The sequence below is a fragment of the Artibeus jamaicensis genome, unplaced genomic scaffold (genome assembly GCF_021234435.1).
Source record: "Artibeus jamaicensis isolate MK-2021 breed Jamaican fruit bat unplaced genomic scaffold, CSHL_Jam_final contig_332, whole genome shotgun sequence".
Lineage (NCBI taxonomy): Eukaryota > Metazoa > Chordata > Mammalia > Chiroptera > Phyllostomidae > Artibeus > Artibeus jamaicensis.
The window spans coordinates 7,477,237-7,498,022 of NW_026521788.1; the positions used below are offsets into that span (position 1 = coordinate 7,477,237).

A 20,786-nucleotide genomic window follows, 5' to 3' on the forward strand; every position below is an offset into this window, starting at 1 on the left:
ACTTCGGACTGTGTGGTTTTGTGACTTAGTTCCTTCCCATTTTGCTAGTTGTGGTTCAATTTTCTTTCACTTAAAACCAGGGGAATTATGACCAATCTATTTTTTTATCACTGAAGGGTGACTTGGACACATCTCTTCTTTGTGATGTAAAAGATTCTGGTTATTGCCCATACTAAACCACCAGCCACTGGTAGGAGAGGGGCGGGGAGGGGAGTGGGGAGATGAAGGGGCATAGCTCATCCTATTCATTATCCCCACCACAGTTCATGATAAGACATGAACAGAGTACTGCACTGAATACCCCTACCACCTCTTATTAATGACATGACCTTGGGCTAGTCACTGTGTTTGCCTCAGCCTCTCTATTGAAACCCTCACTGGGTTATTGCAAAGTTTCCCTGAGACAAGGGCCATGAACGTGCTTTGCCCGCTGTGCTAGAAATAGGAATTTGACAGGACTATATCCCAGACTGTCCCCCCACCTCTCAGCTGAGACCCCAACAATGGGGAAGACACCATCTTTCACCTCAGTGGTTGGCAGGCTCTGGATTTTAAAACCAGTCAGAGACAGAACCCCCAGGAGAAGTGAGAAACCAAGTATTAGGATACAATCCCCTAACTGTCTGTTAAGGTTATTTATTGCTGAGCAACAAACCGCCCCAAAACCTAGTGCCACAGAGTAAGAACCATTTTATTGGGTTGGCCAAAAAATTCCTATGCTTCTTTGGGAGTGGCAGTCATTGGGGATGATGAGGACCCATTGGGTTAGAGAAAGCCAATTGAACAAGGGAAGGGACCTGTGTCCTTAGAGAACTAGCTGAGTCAATAAACTAATCATCCCTGACACTCTTTCATTTCTAGGCTTCTTGTTACATGAGACACTAATTATCCTCATAATTTAAATAATTTATTCAGTAAGGATTCATGGAATAACTAGGCATTTTTCTAGGTACACAGGTAGAAAGGAAAGGGATAGTCTTTAAAAAGAGGTAAGTGAGGGGAATGAGCTTAGATGAGCTTTCTTCAAATGTTGGTCCTTTTTATTTTCATCTTCCTATTTTTTCCCTAAAACTATTACATGTCTACTATTATGTGACCATAAAAAGATGCTAATTCTTTTGGGGGGGATGGCACTGTATTGCTCAACATCCAGAAACCTCTTTCTCATCCTTCTGTCAGGGCTTCAGAATCTCCTCCATGGTGAAGCCCTTGGGAAAGAGTCAGATCTTTCCTAGACTCTGCAGCGTGTAGTACAAAAGACTGCGCTGCCAAATAGGATAGTATTTTGCATACTGGACTGTTTGGAAGGGTTTGAGAGCTCTCGGATTTGAAACCAAGTGAAAAACAAGACAAACAGGAAGGTAAAGAGGAGTAAAGCATTACCATTATTACTAATAAAACCTAGACTAGGGAATGTAGCTTAGGTGTGAGAGCCAAATGGGCTTCCTAATCTGGATCCTCTATTTCGGCTGACTTGTCGTATCACATAAGTCCAGACGGGGGCAGGTTTCACTACCCAGGGAGGGGAGTCCTCCCCTGGAGGAGCCCCAGAGAAGGCCAGTCCTCTCCAGGAGCTACCTCCCATCAGGAACAGCTGAGGGGCTGAGATGGACGCACACACTACTTCCAAATTTATAGTCAGATTAAGTCCTGCCATTTCCTCTTTTGCTGAGTGAGGAAAAAAGAGGAGGGCGGTCCAAAATGTTACTAATTGAGCTCCATTCACACTGAAAGAAACATCAGGGGTGGGAAAGATGCTTCTTCTCCCTGCCCTTCTGCTACGGATTATAACTCTTCCCTTTTCCATTTTAGCCGCTACTTGTGCTATCTAATACAGTTACTACTGACCACATGAGTATTTAAGTGAAAAACAGTTAAATATATTTAAATTAAAAAGTTTCTATTTAAAATAGGTTCTTTTGCATTGGTGTTTCAGGGTTCTTAGGGTATAATCCCAGCAGTGAAATTGCTGGGTCAAAAGGCAGTTCCATTTTTAGTTTTTTTGAGGAAATTCCATACTGTTTTCCACAGTAGCTGCTCCAGTCTGCATTCCCACCGACAGTGCACTGGGGTTCCCTTTTCTCCACAACCTCACCAGCACTTGTTTGTTGATTCGTTTATGATGACATTCTCACCAGTGTGAAGTGGTATCTCATTGTGGTTTTAATTTACATCTCTCTGATAGCTAGTGATACTGAGTATACATTCATATATACAGAGGGCCTTCTGTATGTCTTCCTTGGATGAAAGGTCCTTTGCCCATTTTTTAGTTGAATTGTTTGTCTTCCTGGAGTGGAGTTGTGTGAGTTCTTTATATATTTTGGAGATCAAACCCTTGTCCAAGGCATCACTGGCAAATATATTGGTTCCCTTTTCATTTTGCTGATGTTCTCTTTAGCCATGCATAAGCTTTTTATTTTGATGAAGTCCCATCTATTTATTCTTTCCTTTATGTCCCTTGCTCCAGGGGACATATCAATGAAAATATTGCTGCATGAAATATCTGATATTTTCCTGCCTATGTTCTCCTCTAGAACTTTTATGGTGTTGCGACTCATATTTAAGTCTTTTACCCATCTTGAGTTTATTTTTGTGTATGGTGTAAGTTGGTGGTCGAGTTTCATTTTTTTTTTTTTGCACATAGCTGTCCAGGTACCCCAAAATCTTTTGTTGAAGAGGATATTTCTATTCCATTTTATGCTTCTGCCCCCTTTGTCAAATATTAATTGACTATAGAGATGTGGGTTTATTTCTGGACTCTGTTACATAGATCAATGGAACCATGTGTTAACTTTTTAGATGTACGAAGAAACTTATGGCTAGTCTCAATGTCAAGTATAACTGAAAAGCAATTTTAATAGTAGACTAAAGTGTTCAGAAACATGGTGTTGAAGTGTAAAGACAAATCACAGCCAAGTCACATGCAAAACATGAAATATCCTTCCTAAAGAGAGTGTAAAGTAATTATTTTCTTCCCCCAAATATGGCTCGCTTGCTAAGCTGCCAAGAAGGATAGGACCAGATGGCACACAGTTCTCATTTCCCGGATATACCTCCTGACCCAGCCATATATTTTTTTCCTACTTCTCCTTACAGACATCACTTTTGTCTGTTTTGAGAATTATCTTAACTCTGGGAATGGACCTAATGACTGTGTCAGAGTCAGAATACTGACACACTGACTGTGACAATGTTCTTTCAGCCTTACTCTGCTCCTAATTTGGTAGTTTATGAGCTCACAGATGCTGGACCAGAATTTAGTCCATAAAATTAAGACATTCTGTTTGATGGAGCCAAATCTAAATTGCTGAAGCAAGGACACTAAAGCATAAAGCGGTGCCTTAAAAAGTAACTGGGGCCATCAAACCTGCACTAAAAGTCAACATGGTTTCAAAATGAAGATCTTTAGATGCCACAGTAATTTCTCAGGAAAAAAAGGCTATCATTATGAGAATACTAAAACTAAATGAGATAACAAATAAAATAATACAGAAGACCAATTTAATTAGCAGCTGAGCTGTTTTATGCTCAGTTGATGGGAGAGAAGAATATTTTCATCAAACTATTAAAATGAATGGATTTAAATATATGAATGTAAGCATCCATAACAATGGCATTAACAAAATAGTTTTAAAAATGAGCATGATAGAAATGACTTCCTTGTAATTATTATGTTCATTGACTATTATTTATTCTTAAACCATGATGGATTCTAGGTTCGGGTAAAACTCCAGGGGGATGAATGCGTCCCTCAGGAGCTGGTATTGGGAGAGGTTCAGTTGTTTGGTAAATTACTTTTTTATTAATGTTTTTTTGTTTCTGCTGTTGTTTCTGTTTTTCAGACCCACTATGAAAATGGGGAATATATCATCAGGCAAGGTGCAAGAGGAGACACGTTCTTTATAATCAGCAAAGGAAAGGTGAGCTCTGGTAGGACAAGAGAGCGATGCAGGAGGAGAGTCGGGGTCCGCAATAATCCCAGCGGCAGCCACACATGTGCGGAGTCTTGGACTATACCCGTTTTTCCATTTGCCAAAACTGAAAGAGGAATGTTTAAGCTTGAATTTCCTAAAAATACTGCAGAAGGAAGAAAAAGTCTAACTTTGAAGCCTAGTAAATAGTGAATGCATTATAATATAGTCATGATTCTAGTACCACAGACATGCTTGCATGAACGGGAAGATTTCCATAATTAAAATTATATAATTAAAAAGAAAAAGACAATGGTTGCTTAAAATAATCCTTAACACAGAAAAAATTCTTTCAGTCATTTGTAGCAGTAGAAGGGCCATCGTGAAACATCTGGACTTTGAGATCTGATGACCCACGTTTGAATCTGGCCACTAAATACTAGTTTTGCATCCATAGGCGATTTGCTGAACACTCTGGGGGCAGTAAGGATATGAGAATAGCCATGTGTTATTGTATCTTTCTAAATAAATAATGAATAAATTCTAAGAGCTATTAAAATGATAAATTATAGAGCAAGGATGAGTGTAAGGTATACAAGGGATCTGAACAAAAAAACTATAATTTATTCTTTACTATATTGTTTTAATTTTTCAATATTATGAATCTATTATAATTTTATTTAAAACTCAATAAGAAATCAAGTGAATTGGAAAGTTGGGGCTTATGTAGATTAATACTCATTATATTGCTATAACTGTCTTTTAAAAATAAATTTCTTTTAACAGTAAAGTCATAATCATTTTTGCATTTAAGTATCATTATACTATAAGCTATGATTTAAGCTTATTTTGCTTTATCATAAATGATCCTTAAAAAGAATTTGTATGTGTTAGGTATAGGAAGAAATGGGGAAGGAAATGCAGGTGGAAGGGAATTTATATTTCCATTTTTACAATTGGTACTTAAAAATAAGTGAATCTATTTCCTCTGATTTAACAAAATGACTAAATCTTGTACTTTATGGCTCATGTTAAAATAAAAAAGATTTAAGAGCCACAGTGTGCAGGACATGTGAATATTATAAATCTTGTTGGATCATATTTTGGAAAATTCTTTTTGGACTAACTTTGAATCAAGAATATGCACTTGTCAATGTTTTACAACAGTGGCTTATCACACTAAAGGAAGAAAATGATGTTTATACTTTCATCATATACCTATTTTTTGACTGACCAGAAAGCCTGGCATAGGAATAGAAGTCAGGGACCAGCTTCTAAAAAGGCATCCTGAAATGACATCTGACCATAGTTACAGTTACAACTCTGTCTTGTTTTTTCCATTGTTACAAGAAACATTGCCATTTTGTGTTTTATGTATAAATTGGTAGAGTCTACCATTTACTCTTCCATTTCTTAACATTGGGTGAAAAAATCAGAAAAAAATTGAAGATCTTCACTGGTCACATGGAGGCTTTTTACCTGCATGACCTGGCTGTATTTCTTCTTTATTACTTTGCTAATTCTTTGCTCTCAGGGAATGATATGTTTATTACATAAGATAAATTTCTGACAGGCTTATGTGAACACCCTATTACTGCAAGTTCCTAGTGCCAGCTAAAAGAAGCTGTGTTTTTAACCAGTTTCAGCAGAAGACAGGTGCATTAGTGATGCTGTTTTATGAGTTTCCTAATAAGTCTAATTAGAAATAACATGGAAATTACACCACAAGAACTGATTCTCTTGGCAATATTCTGGAGCACCATAGGGATTCTGGGAGGGATGTAGTAAGAATACATTAGACTCTTTTGACACATTCATGATTTATTTTAAGCGAGGCATAACTTTTTCTAACCAAGTTTTTGAGGTTAAACAACTCAGCTGCTGTGATTGCTAGTTATATAAAGTATAAAAAAATTAATATGTGATGGATTAATATACTAATTACATTCATTCTAATTATTAATGTATTGGAATCACTGCATTAAGCCTTACAGCAGCAAATGGGCACACTTAAGTCCCAATGGGAAGAAATGGAAAGGGAGAGGAGTAATAAGGATAGGTTCAGGTAAGCAGGCAAAGTTGTAGAACTGAAATTTTCTAAAACTGTATGCTTTGTTTTAGGTACTCAGATGTAAACTTGTTTTCATATGCATTTTAAACAAATGTATAAAGGATAACCCTGTTGCAACCTGTTGCAACCAAACTGGCTGTTGCTTAGGAAATGCTGCACAACAGACACGCCAGACAAGGAGCTATGGACCTACAGATGGACTTCCCCTGCTCAAGTCCATTTATTTACGTGTGGAACAGTTTTTGTTCTTCCATTAAACCCATCCACACAATTAGACTTTGAAACATCTCCCCCCCCCCATTAAACCCATGCAAACTTTTTTTTGAAGCTTGAGGCGGAGCCTGCAGTGATGTCTAGAGTACCTGGTGCTGCCTCAAGGAGGAGTTGAGTTAGTTACTCTGTGTTTCGATGGGTCCATCCCAGTTGCCAGAGAACATGATACTTCCCTCCACCACCCCCAACAAAGGATTCACAATAGTACATGAGAAATATCTCTGATAAAGCTTCATGCATACGTCCTTGTGATTGTGTTGCATCAAAAAATAAACTACTTTCTAATAATGAGCTGAATAAAAATTGAGCAGGACTTGTAGATAAAATTCTAGAGTTTCAGTAATCATTCAGATGCAATTTGAATTTCTGATTCTACTCAAATATCTCATATGCCACCATTAGAAAAAAAGCATAATTCAAAAATGTTTGTCTGTTAAACGCCATTTAAAAATGCATGGTTTTGCTTAGAGTTAACTAGTGCTTAAGAGTGTTAGTGAGCTCAGGAAAAGATCCATGACTGTATGGAAAGTTGATTTCAGACAGTATGGGCAACACAAATCCCAAAACAACTGGTTAGCCATAGAGAAATACCTAAAATTGTATCCTGACCTCACACCGTACAGAGAGGTGAATTCCATACCTAAATATAAAGGACAAATTAAGGGGGGAAAGACAATTGGGAGAATCCTTTTATCACCTTGGGATAGAAAAGAATTTTTAAACATATTAAGTATAAAAATTAAGGAATAATATGCGATTATGTTAAAATTAATAACTTTGGCAAGACATATAAATACTAAAAAGAAAACCACCATGTTATGAATCAGTGGAAAAATAATGACAATCTAACAGAAAAACGTGCAAAAAACAGGATCAGACACATCATAAAAACAAAATGGATCCATAAAATAACGTGAAAAATGCTCTACTTCTATTAATAATCAAGAAAATGCCAACCCTCTTGGCAAAAATCAAAGCTTGACAATAACAAGTGTTGATGACATAATATAGTACAATATAAACTTTTATCCACTCATGTTGTCAGAATATAAGATGGTATGACCCCTTTGTACCATGTAAATCGATAAATGGTAAGTTTGAAGATCCATATACTTTACAACCTTGTTCATCATTCATGACTCTTGATCTATGGACACCAAAAAATGTGTACAAATATTCATAGCAGTGTTGTTAATAACACAAGAAAATAAAAATATAACTGTAAAATAAACCTGAAGAAACCCACATTTACATCTACAGAAGATTTAGTAAATCGTATATTTACATAATGGAATAATGTAACAGAAAATGAACTATAGGGCTACATATAATAACATAGATGAATTGCATAAGTTTCAAATAAAATACTGATCAAACTAAACAAGTTGCAGAAGAATTGGTATTTATACATGGAATGAGGTGTATGTTTCTGTGAATACAAATGTGCAAACAGATTAAATTAGAAAACTTAGAAAGAAAATCATGAGCATAAAATTCACCACAGATGTTTTGGAGGAGGAGGGTGGGAGAGATAATGGAGAGAGATTCTAACTTACTGCTGTATTACACAGAAGGTTCAATTGTCAAATCAGACTCACAGAAATCATAGATCTTACCCCATGGTGAATTTAAATTAAAATTCAGAAAATGTAGGCAAACTCCAGCCTCAGAAAAAATTTCTTTCCCTGTGTATGCCCCAAACTGTCATTTATAGATCCTTAAAGTATGCTTCTGCATTAGGAGACATTTGGGCTTTGAAGAAATAGGACCAGTTTCTGAGCAGTATGTGCAGAATGTTATTTGAAAAGGTACTACTTTGGGGACTCCGATTTTTTTTTCTTTGTAAGATTTTATTTAATGGGGGAAAGAAGGGGAAGGATCACAGAACATGTGTAAAGGACCCATGGACAAAGACAACTGGGGGGCGGGGGAAGATTGAATGAGGGAGGTGGGGAAAGGCTAGGGCAGGGGAGAGTAATGGGTGGAAATGGGGACAACTGTAGTTGAAAAACAATAAAGAATTTTTAAAAGAACTAGAGCAAAAGAAAAATTAAATAGGTTCTATTTAATTTTTAAATAGGTAAATAAACAAATATTTTATTTATTTATTTTTAGAGAGAGGGGGGAAGGGAGGGAGCAAGAGAGGGAGAGAAACGTGGACGTGAGAAACATTGACCAGCGTCCTCTCACACACACCCCAACTAGGGACGAAACCTGCAACCCAGGCATGTGTCTTGACCAGGAATCAAACTGGCAGCTTTTCACTCTGCAGGATGATGCCCCCAACCAACCGAGCCACACTTGTCAGGATGGACTTCTTCAGTTTTATAATATATTAATCACACAGATAGGAAAATGGTTTGGTTTTGAAACTTCTTAGTTAGGTAAGAAAATGTTTACCTGACCAACCCTATTGTCCAACTGGGTCTGCCCCACAAGTCTATAAAATCCAGATTTATTTATAATAAACATTGCTTTGTTTATAAAACCCACTGAGTCTGTACTAAAACTTTTTATTTTACTTTTAAATTGTTTTTGGCTAAATGCATTAGTTGAGCACATTCATATTGTTTATTGAAGGCTTTGGAATTAGAGATTAATTTTATGTATCCCTTTTAAATGTCTAATTCCTATTTTGAAAAAGGTATAAACTTCCAGTTATGAGATAAATAATTATTAAGGCTGTATTATATAACAATGACTATTTAACAATCCTGTATGATATACTTAAAAGTTGTTATAGTAAATTCTAAGAGCTCTCATCACAGTGGGAAAAGATTTCTTCTTTGTTTTTGGGTGTCTATATGAGATGATGGATGTTAGGTAGACTTATTGTGGTCATAATTTCACAATATTTGTAACTCAAATCATTATGCTGTACACCTTAAATTTATATAGTGTTGTGTATCAATATATCTCAATAAAACTGAAAAAAATGCTAAGAAGAAAACAGGAAACACGATAGCTTAGAAAAACAAATAAAAAAGAAATAGACTGATCTTGCTGTTAATTCAGTCTCTCCTCCATAGTTTTAGTATGCATTCTACCTGAAATGCTATGCTTAATGAGACACACATTCAAGACATAGATTTGGTATTCATTTGGCTTCATATTCCATTGCAATATGTTCTCATACATTCACTATGAGCTACGGCTATGCTGACAATAAATGCATAATTTATACAACAACCAAAAATAAAAATTACATATTTTTAAAAATATAAATTACAAAGTGACGTCTATGTCTTATAGAAAATTAATATATAGATAAGTGAAAAAACATAAAAATATACATGCTTTCTTTGATCTATTTAGAACTAGAAGCTAATGATCTAAATAGCATTTTATGGCCATGATAAAAGAGAAATAGTGATAAGAGATTGTAAATATTTTACAATCAAATACATGGAATTTCTGATATAGGAAAGTAGAGAAATAGAAGTGCAAAATACAGAAAGCACAACTGACTTTTGGGGGCACTTACTATTAAGAGGGACTTTGGTAGGTTTTCTAATTTAGTTCACACACCACATGTACACATACGTACCCCACCCCCATGCTAAGCCTCTCCTGTTTTGAACAACTTGGCCAGATAACATGGGTCCAAACAGACTAATTATTATCTTCGAGACTCCATCACTGGTTACTTCTTATGGCATTGTGGGTCATAAAGCACTTTGTGGTTTAAATGGAAATAATAAATATACAGGCCAGGGCGACAGAGGCTATCTCTATATATTTAACCTTTTCTACTCTGAAATGTTGTCAGAATTAAAGATGTAAGTGTCCATGATTGTTGTCTTTTCATATTTAGAATTATTTACTACATGTACAAAGAATAATTATGGAAATTACAACTTTAAAGGAAAGCTTTTATTCTTACTCTTTGAGAGCATATTTTTTCATGTTATATGTTTGACTGGTTAGGTTTTTCCTCCCATTTATCATATAAGCAGAAAGTGGTTTATTCTGTACATGGCCCACTTTTTATGTCTGTTGGTGCATTTCAATAACATCTTTTTAACATTTAAAAATACACTTAAATTTCCCCATGGCCTGTTTAAATCTGCCATTTTGAATTTCTAATAGATTTTTATTAATCAAATTGCAAATGTACAATTATGTAATATATCCTTATATCTAATTTTGAATGAATGATCTTAACTTGTAGTATAGTATACCTTAGTCCTTGACATTTTTTTAACATTAGGGAGAAGAGATTAAAATAGTTTTGTTGAATTGTCTCATTGTGTGGATGAGGAAACCGAGGCTCAGAAAGTTAATTATGTATCAATGTTTGTCAAAGATTGGTGTGTAGATTAAACTTTTGAAATTCAGATTTCTGAAACCCACTGCATCAGAACCTCAGAAGCCTCTATTTTAAAAATACCCTCCCTCCACTGTCCCCCACAGCCCTCTCCCCCCCCCAAAGACACACTGAAGTCTGGGAGTCACTGTGCTAAGGTATTTCCATGCACATCTGTAAAAGCCTCATCAACATGCAAATGAGCATCTCTGTGATACAGTTAAGTGATAAGATTGTTAAAAGCCGCATTTCCATGGGTTTGGAGCTCTGTGTGGAGGAGTAGTCAAATGGATCAGTGGAGAATAATAACTGAATTTCTTCCACCTTTCACAGACCTTCTTGATACTTATAAAAACATAGAAATGAAGGTTTCAAGGAGGGTTAGCAACAGGGGAGTGGGAGGAGGAGAAGGTACAGAAAATAAGCATAGATGGTAGATAGAAAATAGATGGAGGGGCAAGAATAGTATGGGAAATATAGAATCTAAAGTACTTGAGACACATGGTCATAAACTAAAGGGGGGGTAATGGTGGCGATGGGGGGGGTAGGGTGGAGGGGAATGAAGGGGGAATAGAACAACTGTAATGGCATAATCAATAAAAAAATTTTAAAAAATTCTGGTCTTTGACATTCAATCTGTAAAGTCAACTTGAAGCATAATATTTTTAAATGTATCTAAGTATCTGGCATTGTCTCAAGAAATTAGTTTTTCTACTTCATTTTACAGGCCTATGTATTTTAGGTATTGAACTTTTCTGGGTGACATGTAGCCGGTGTTATGAATATTGGTAGACTGAAGTGGGTAGTGCATTAACACAAAGGTAAAACTTCCCACATTCCTTACCTTCTGTGGACTGTTCTCAACTCACAAGTCCTGTATGGGACAAGATATCTTCTTAGTAAAGAAGCTTTTCTTTTTATACAATTTACAATTCTTTATTGAGTGCTTATTAGAAATTGTAGAAAATGCCAAATAAATATCCATTTCTTTGAAGGGCATATTACTTATTATGATTTTAAAAAGACACATATGTAATTTCTATATATTTTAAATAAGAAATACTGGTGAATAAAGCATGGGGATTGTGAGGACATGAAGAATATGTTCAGTTAGAGACCTGCAGGAATACTTCATGAAAATGTGACTGGTGGTTTAATTAAGGCTGGATTTTTTTTAAGGAAGGAGATAGACATGTCTTAGACAAAATGAGATATGCATGTAGTGTTACAGAGAGATGTTCATTGCAGCAAAAAAAAATGCAAACAACATAAATGTCCATGTACAAGGAAATGGGTAAATAAGGGAATGTACAGAGTGCAAGAAGGCAGTGAATGAACTATATTTCTATCTAATATCATGGAATAAATAATTAAAAGAATGTTAGAAAAAAGTAAGTCACAGAATGATACATACTATATTATGCTATTCATATATTTTATTTTTTTAATTTATTTATTTTTCAAGTACAGTTTTTTTTTGTCAATTTCTCCCATCCCAGCCCCCCCGCCCCGTCTCCCCACCTCCCTCCCATTCCCCCCCCCAGTACTCATCCCTGTGTCTTTCATACTTGTTCTTCAAAATCCCTCATATATTTTAAAAACACATGCACATAAACACATAAAAAAGGATTAGAGAAATGTTCACTAAGGTTATTATAATAGTTGTCTCAGAGGAGGTAGGAAATGGGAATCAGGATGAGGTTTATGAGGTTTTTTGGAAAATTGAATGAAATTCAAATTTCCAAATAATTCACTGTTATTTAAAAACAACTCGAAAGTATCAAAAATATTTGGAGGTAATTTCTTTGGCCCTGTTAGTGATAATATATTTGTTTTTCCCTTAAAAATGAATTTAAAAAAGAGACATAATTATCAATTAGTGTTCATTTGATCATTCAGGTTATTCAGTGGATATAGACTTTCATTGTTTCTATTTGTAGGTAAATGTCACTCGCGAAGACTCACCAAGTGAAGATCCAGTCTTTCTCAGAACTTTAGGAAAAGGAGATTGGTTTGGAGAGAAAGCCTTGCAGGGGTAAGTAGTTCAAATATTAGACAGTTTTGAACTAAGTACTACATAAATTCCTGTCTTAAAGATCTCCCTGTCTTAACGATCTCCCTGTCTTAATATAAGGCTCTTCAGTGCTGATCCTAATAACAGATATGAACTCTTGATTATTTTTATTTATTTCCACTGGAATTGTAATTTGTTTAGATAGGTGCTAGGATTGATTGGTGGTTAACCTCTGTAACAAGTAACTTTTATATTAATAGGAAAATTTCTCAGCTTTGTGTTTCTTCACTGCAATCTCTATAAAGACTCTGAAAGAGAGGGAAAGTCTCTGCTAAGCTTACTTTGTACAACAGTTTTGCTCAGAATCACAGAAACATGGTTGAGAATTTTGGAATCCCCTAAACCCAATCGTACAAACAATAGATCTGAAGGTAGTGAGGGCTTTCTGGAATTCACCTCCAGCTGATTGTTGTCACTGCTGTTTATGGTAATGGAGGTGGAGGGGCAGATAGGCATGGAGGTAATTTACGCACACCCAGATTCACTCTGCACGGGCTCTAAAGGATGGACTTGGGTGGTCTACTGCAAGTTCACTGAAACTCCACTTGGAATGTAAGACCTCAAGAAGTAAGCATTTGGGATTTTCCCCCATATATAATGGAAGAAAAACTCAGCCGACTCTGTACCACTCAATAAACAGAACTTATGATTAGCATGACAGATATATTTGGGTGTTCTACTCTTATTTTGCAACAAACACCGCATCTCAATGATCAGTGTGTACAGATACAGAGTTCAGTGGTGTACATATAATAAGCAACCTGAATAAGAAACAACCAATAAGCACTTATTTTTGCATCGAATTCCAGGTACAGAAGTGTCTACTAGAAAGGAATAATAATAGGATATAACATTCTTAAAATGTTTGGAACAGTTTTGCTTCTATTTCAAATTGTGCCTTTATTTTAAAAATTATATTATAAGCAATTTGCTTAAAAGTTCTGTAAAGAAATAGTTTAAGGTTTTAAATTTTATTTTTCAATTACAGTTTATATTCAATATTATTTTTAATATTTTATTTATTTATTTTTAGAGAGAAGGGTAGGGAGGGAGAAAGAGAGGGAGAGAAACATTATTCGCTTGCACTCCCCCTGACCAGGGGCAGAACCCACAACCTGGGCAGTGCCCTCACCTAGATCCTATCTGGTGATCTTTCACTTTGCAACTCTGCTCTACCATCTGAACCACATCTGTCAGGGTTCAATATTATTTTCTATTACTTTCAGGTGTGCAGAACAGTGGTTAGACAATCATATACAAAGCAGTCTCTCCAATATTTCAAGTACCCACCTGACATCATACTATATTTTGACTATATTCCCTATGCTGTACTTTACATCTCTGACAATCTTATAAGTGCCAAGTTTGACTTAATCCTTTCCCTTTAAGGAGTTTTTGTTTTTTAAGCCACAATTAGTTACCAGGTCTTATTTTCTTCCTTACTGTTCCGCAGTACAGAAATGGAGCAGTCATTCTGATGTCCTCTTATTCAGGCCATATCATCTTATGGAAATTTAGAACTAAATGCATTTGACTTTCTTTTTTTGCTTTTACTGAGTTTGTTTGATCCTATCTGATGACGATGCACAAAAGAATGCAGTAAACATTATCGTCCTAGTATAAAATGCAAAAACATATCATTTGTAGTTTAATCTTTCTTTCCCTTGATTATTATACATGCAGAAGATTCTAGAGAATAATGCCACCTGATTTCATTGGTCCAAGACTAAATGCCTCCATGGAAATTGTGATTTCCTGCAGAGCCAAAGAAGCAGAAACATTTTCAATCATTTCTGATGAGATCACAACTGGAACACCAGAAAATAAAACATAATTGAGAGTTGACAGATTTTCTTTCACAGCTTACTGTCACTGAATTTTGGTGCCAATTAAAGAAAGCTTTTACAATGAAAACACCTTCCAAGCAGTAAACTTGAGGTTATGATTTATAAAAAAGATATCAAATTTTGCCGTGATATCAAAATTGAAGTTAATAGTATTCCATCTAGAGTGAATTCATTCTGGCCTATGCTCATTCCTGTGAACCATCTGTGGTTAAAACTCTCTTTGAACATACTCAGCCCTCTTTACTGGGCATTCTTTCACCACACCGACGCCCTTACCCTGATCACCCAGTCCCTGCCTTCCCCCGTCTCTTTTTTTCTTATGCTCTTTAATATTATTTTGTCATCACTCAATCTGGCTTTACCAGTCTACTCTAAGTGAACTCCTAAATGTCACCAGGGATTTGCTGCTTACATCAAAGAACCGTCTTTCTTTTATCTTCACTTGACTTCACTCCTCAGCCACAGCTTTACACTCTTGAGCATCCCCTTCCTTCTTTAAATTCCCCATCCTCTGAGATCCCCGTAATTGTTAACAATCTTTACAATTTCTCCTTTCACTTCCTAAATTCACCAGTGTTTGATCCTCAACTCTTCATTACATACATCTTGGTATATATACATCCAGGTCTAAGACTGCATATTCCTTTTGACGAAAGGAAGTTCCAAATATTTCTATTTTGCTCTGAGCTCAGCATCTGGTACTTTTCAGATACTCAGCATCTTTATGTTGAACAAATGAACAAGTGAATGAACAAATGAGCCTCTCTAGTGATGCTCAATCTTGCAATCTCTTCTGCCATTGATTACTTTCACTACTTGTGTTTGCTTTAAGGCACGGGCGGCAAACACAAGGCCCTTGGGCTGAATCTGGCCCTCCACCTTGTTTTATCCAGGCCGGTATCTTGTTTCTACCCGGAGGCAGCTCCTTTCCCCTAGTTAAGGAGTAGTTACATTTATACAATCCTAAAATTACATTTGGCCCTTTGAAGGTAACTGCAGGGCTGATGTGGCCTCCAGTGAAATGAGCTTGACACCCCTCCTTTAAGGTGAATAAAAGGTTATGAACTCACTTGACTATAGGGGTCAGGCTGGCAATATAAATGAGTAAAAATAAGGTGAGTAAAACTGGTAGCAAACTAGAAAGCCTTTTATAATAAGAATAGCAATTACTGTCCTCCAGGTCATTGCCATGCTTTTTTTAAGGGAAGGCAGAAAAACCTAGGTATTTAAAAAATACATGAAGTGTTATTTTGTAACTCGATTTTTTATAAAAGTAGCTCTGCAAGCAAACAAAACATTTCTGCAAACAATTTGAACTCTGAGCTGCCATTTTTTTATTTCTATTAATCAGATACTCTTTGAATCTCTATAATTAGATTCAATTGAAGGAAGCCTGTTAGGTCAACCCTTCTTGATTATTTCCTTGTTTGATTATTTGATATTGTAATGTTTTGATGTTCTATATCCACGTTCTGTTTTCCACTCTGTGTCTTCATGTCCTGTTCTGATCTTTTCTTTGAATTTTAATGTTTCACACAAGAAATTTATACTTTTCACAGATCAGATTGATTTGTTTCACTTTTTCCCCTCTAAATATCTTTACATTTTCTGACTTTAGGATATAGTCTTTCAGTCAATTTTATATATTCTTTTGTATGATAGCTATCCTATTACATCCCAAATGATTTTTATACTTAACCCAAATGATTCCTTGCAACCCAAATGATTTTTATACTTAAAAGATAAATTTTATAGCTTATAGTTTCTATATGTACATAAATAGCATTTCAGATTATTGTTTTCTCACAAATAAAATTTATTGTAGTGGGCATTTTTCTATTTTTATGAGAATGTTCAGTAGATCATTAAAATATTGGTAAGTTAGTAATACTGAAAGAAATTCTTGAACATCTTTTAAATTTTTTAAAAATTAAATTTATTGGGGTAACATTGGTTAACGACATTATATAAATTTCAGGTGTACCACTTTATAATATGACTTCCATATACTCTCTTGTGTGTTTATCATCCGAAGTCTAGTCTCCTTTGGTCAACATATTTTTGACCCCATTTACTTTCCTTATCCTCCCTACTCCCTTTTGCTCTGGTAACTATCATTCTGTTGTCTGTATGTATGAATTTGTTTGTTTTCTTTGTTAGCTTGTTGCTTTTTTGTTTTCTGTTCCACACTGACTGAAATTACATGGTTCTTGCACATTTCTGTCTGACTTATTTTGCTAAGCATGATATTCTCAAGATCCATCCACCTTGTCACAAGTGTTGCAAATTTTATCTTTTTTTTTGCTGAGTGGTATTCCATTGTGTATATATACCACATATTCTCTATCCATTCATCTGTCAAAGGGCACTGAGAATGCAAAGAGCATAACACATGTTTTCATGTGTTGACCATGGTGAAGAATGCTGCAGACAATACAGGGGTACAGATATCTTTATGAACAAGTATTATCAGTAATATGACTAGATACTCAGAGGGGGCATTGCTGGGTCATATGGTAGCTCAGCTCTTAACTTTCTGAGGAACTTCCATACTGTCTTCCTTAGTGACTACATCAGCTTTCATTCCTGCCAACAGTGCGCAAGGGCTCCATTTTCTCCACGTCCTCTCCAACACCTGTGATTTCTTACCTTATTGATAACAGCCATTCTCACAGCTGTGAGGTGGTATCTCATGTTTTTGATTTACATTTTTCCTGTAACTAGTAATGTTGAGCATTTAAAAAAAATACATCTGTTGCCCTTCTGTATGTCTTCTTTGGAAAAGTGTCTTTGTGAGTTCTCTGCCCATTTTTTAGTTGGATTCTTTTTTTTACTTGTTTGCTTGTTGAGTTGTGTAAATTTTCTGTGTATTTAGGAAATTAGCCCTTTGTCAGAAGTATTGTTGATTGATAAGTTCTTAATCCATTTAAATCACTGTGCTGTTTGTGTGTGATGTCAGATAGCAGTCTAGCTTTATTCTTTCACACGTGATTTTCCAGTTTTCTAAAAACTGTTTATTGAAAAGGCTTTCCTTTTTTCCATTGTCTGTTTTTTGGCTCCTTTGTCAAAAATTACTTGTAGATATGTAGATAGATATAGATATATATAGATAATAGATATATGTGGGTTTATTTCTGGGCTCTGAATACTGTTTTATTAGTCTGTGTGTCAGTTTTCCTGCAATACTTTACTGTTTTTATTATTGTACCTTTGTGGTATAGTTTGAAGCCAGGGAGTCTGATTCTTTTAGCTTTGCTTTTGTTTAGTTTGGTTTGTTTTTTCCTCAGGACTTCTTTGGTTATTCAGGGTTATTTGTAGTTCTATACAAATTTGATGATTTTTTTGTTCTATTTCTATAAAAAATGTTATTGGTATTTTGATAAGGACTGCATTAAATCTACATACTGTTTTAGGTAACTTGGCCATTTTAACAATGTTGATTATTCTTAACCATAAATACAAAATACTTTACCATTTCTTTGTATCTTGACCATTCCTCTAGATATCAGACTGCCCAATTCCAGTGTGGAAGATATGGTAGATAATTGAATGAGCAGAAATGTGACCTCAGTTAACCTAACACCCCAACTTTACTATATAGTTCAGCCTCTAGAAGTAGTGTTTTATTTCCTTATCGGATGGAGACAGTACAGCCATAAATCTAGCCAACCTATAATCTATATTGTCAGCATTTATTAATCAATAGCATCCCATTACAAGAAAACTTTGGGTCACATTGTTTTCACTTTGATTGACATCATGCAAATTATCCATTGCTGTTTGGCTAAAGCATTATCCTTTTCTATGATAAGGATTTTTTTATACCAGAAAAAGGGCAAAATGTTTTACTCTTTACAAAAGTTCTCCTTCCTTATATACATGAAAACTAAAGTTGTATTTAAGAGAAATTAGTTCAGGTTTACTCCAAATACTCGTGTATCAATCCAAATACAATTAACTTACTATTGCTTCGAGATCTCTACCTGACTTGAAATCATATGGAATTCACGTGGGCATCAGATGTCAAATTCTAAGCCATTTGGACCTGTAGGAATTAGAAATATTTAAGACTAAGACGAACCCATGAGAGATAAGATTGAGCTTCCACTTGCACCTCCTCCTAATATTTGAGTTTTCACCATAGCATATGGTTAAGAGTTTCAGCTCAGAAGTCAGACTGCCTGGGTTGAAATCCACTCTGTCATTTATAAATTATGAGACCCTGAGAGGCTCTTCTTTCATCTGAAATGGAAATGATGATTGTCTCTAACTTTTTGAGTTACTGTGAGAAGTAATCAGGGTAATACTTATAAAGCATTTGAGTGACTACCCAGAATTTAGATTAATGCTCCAAAAATGCCTGCTGCTATCATCACTACCACCATAGTCTTTATGTTCATTATCATTAACATCAGCATCCATCACCATTATCATTATATCACCATCCCCAATGCCAACAATGTTCTGCTACTTCTTCACTAAAGTTTAGAATGCCTGATATAATTGGCATAGCATGAGATTTTGAGTTAACTACTTACTCACTGATTATATAACTGAGCAGGCCAGTTAACTTCTCTTAGTCTCTTGTTTCTGAAAATCTGTAAACTGTGCCAGTTGAACTAGATGATCTCTAAGTTTCCCGAGGGCACAGACTCTGCTTCTCTTGAAATGTGGCCTCTTTTCAACTGGCACAGATCCCTGGATTCCAAGTGCAGCTCTGGGCCACCCCAGTTAAGTGGTGTTATTTAATAGCAAACCACAGTCAACAAGGCCCTTTCCTCCAGGAACTATCCCAGCCGTTGCCCATCGTTCTGCACACCTGTGCTACATGCCAAGCCCCACCCTTGTGAGTGCAAAAATAAACCAGCCAAGTCAGTTCAGAAAAGAGGTCTTTATTTCCCCAGATTCTCCTCATGGACTGTGGTCTCAGGAAAGTTCATTCATACTTCTGAGTCTACTTGGATTTCTTTTTTAGTTAATAAAATGATAGCATATAAAATGACCCAACAACTATTGGATACAGCATAAATATTTATTTATTTGGAAATAAAACACTGTAGACACAATTCAAGCCTCTTCAGTACCTTCTACCAGTACTTTCTCTCTTTCCCACGAGCCTCATCCTAGAGTTGATTGTATGAATTCTCACTGGTCATGTGTCTAAATTTTATTGTTTTCATAAGTATGTGTAATATACATACATAAACATTAACATGTATAAGCTTGTTTTATTTGTGTTTAAAATTTTACATATATAAAATCTCATTCTGTTTCATTTGGGGTCAATACACATTTTTCTTTTCCTTTCACTGTCATACAAATTATACTTGTGTTATTCCTTAGTTTAGAATTTTTATCTTTCTTTTCTATTCTTTTAGTAATTAACCTTAAAAATTTTAATATCTATACCTAACAAATAGCTCTATCCTTCTCTTGGAAGATACAGGGATCTTCATGTACTTAACTTCAAAAATTACTCCTGCCCACTTTCTACCTAGATTTGTAGTATATAGTTCCATTTGGTTGGTAAATCCTCAGATATTAGTCATTATTATTACTACATGTATTTTTTCAGACACGACTTATTTAAGTTTAGTAACTTGGTTTACCTATTATAGCAGGTTATCCAATAATGTTGCTTAATTAAAATAATGGGGTACCTAGGGACTCAACTCCTGTTTATATTGGTTAGCCTTTGGTAAAACTGGTTTCCTTATATGTCATTTCACCACAGTTCCAAGAACCTTTTGATGATGATAAGTGAGAATTTACTGCACTCTTCCCAGTGTTGCTTATTATATTCAGCTTATTCCTTTAGTAATTATTCAGAGATGATCTATTTATACTTTTTGCCTATGTGAATGAGCATTGGGTTATTAATAGAGATCTAGGTTAAAATTTATTTTTTTCTCAATATCTTAAATATTACTTCATTGTCTTTGGCATCCACAATCAAATCACTCTCAGTAAGGTCTGTATTTTTTTTTTGGTAGCTATCTGTCTTTAATCTGCATTTTTGCTATAATCTAAGTGCAGATATGTTTTACTTCTCCTTCATATACTTTGTGTGTTCCTGTCTTCTGAGGATGTAATTTCCCTCAATTCTAGAAAATTTGTGGCATTATCTCTTCCTATTCCTTTTCCCCCACTTTCTCTATTCTCTCATTTGTTGTCACCTCATTTTACCATCCTAGTCTTCCTGTTTTAGGTTTATAGGTCCTTCATATCGTTCTGTGCTATGTTTGTAATGAAATCTGGGCAAATTCTCTCAGATCCACTAATCGGTTCTCTACTTCAGTTGTAT

The 20,786-nt window shown here is 35.3% G+C and overlaps 1 protein-coding gene across 3 annotated transcripts in view; it reads left to right on the forward strand.

Annotated features, from left to right (window-relative positions):
* PRKG1 (protein kinase cGMP-dependent 1) overlaps positions 1 to 20,786 on the forward strand; it is a 1,343,317-nt gene that overhangs the window by 1,111,184 nt on the left and 211,347 nt on the right. For all 3 annotated transcript variants that reach the window (XM_053663936.1, XM_053663935.1, XM_053663934.1), the window contains exons 6-7: positions 3,843 to 3,920; positions 12,502 to 12,596. In XM_053663936.1, coding sequence (XP_053519911.1) covers positions 3,843 to 3,920; positions 12,502 to 12,596 — 173 coding nt within the window. The remainder of the gene's footprint in view (positions 1 to 3,842; positions 3,921 to 12,501; positions 12,597 to 20,786) is intronic.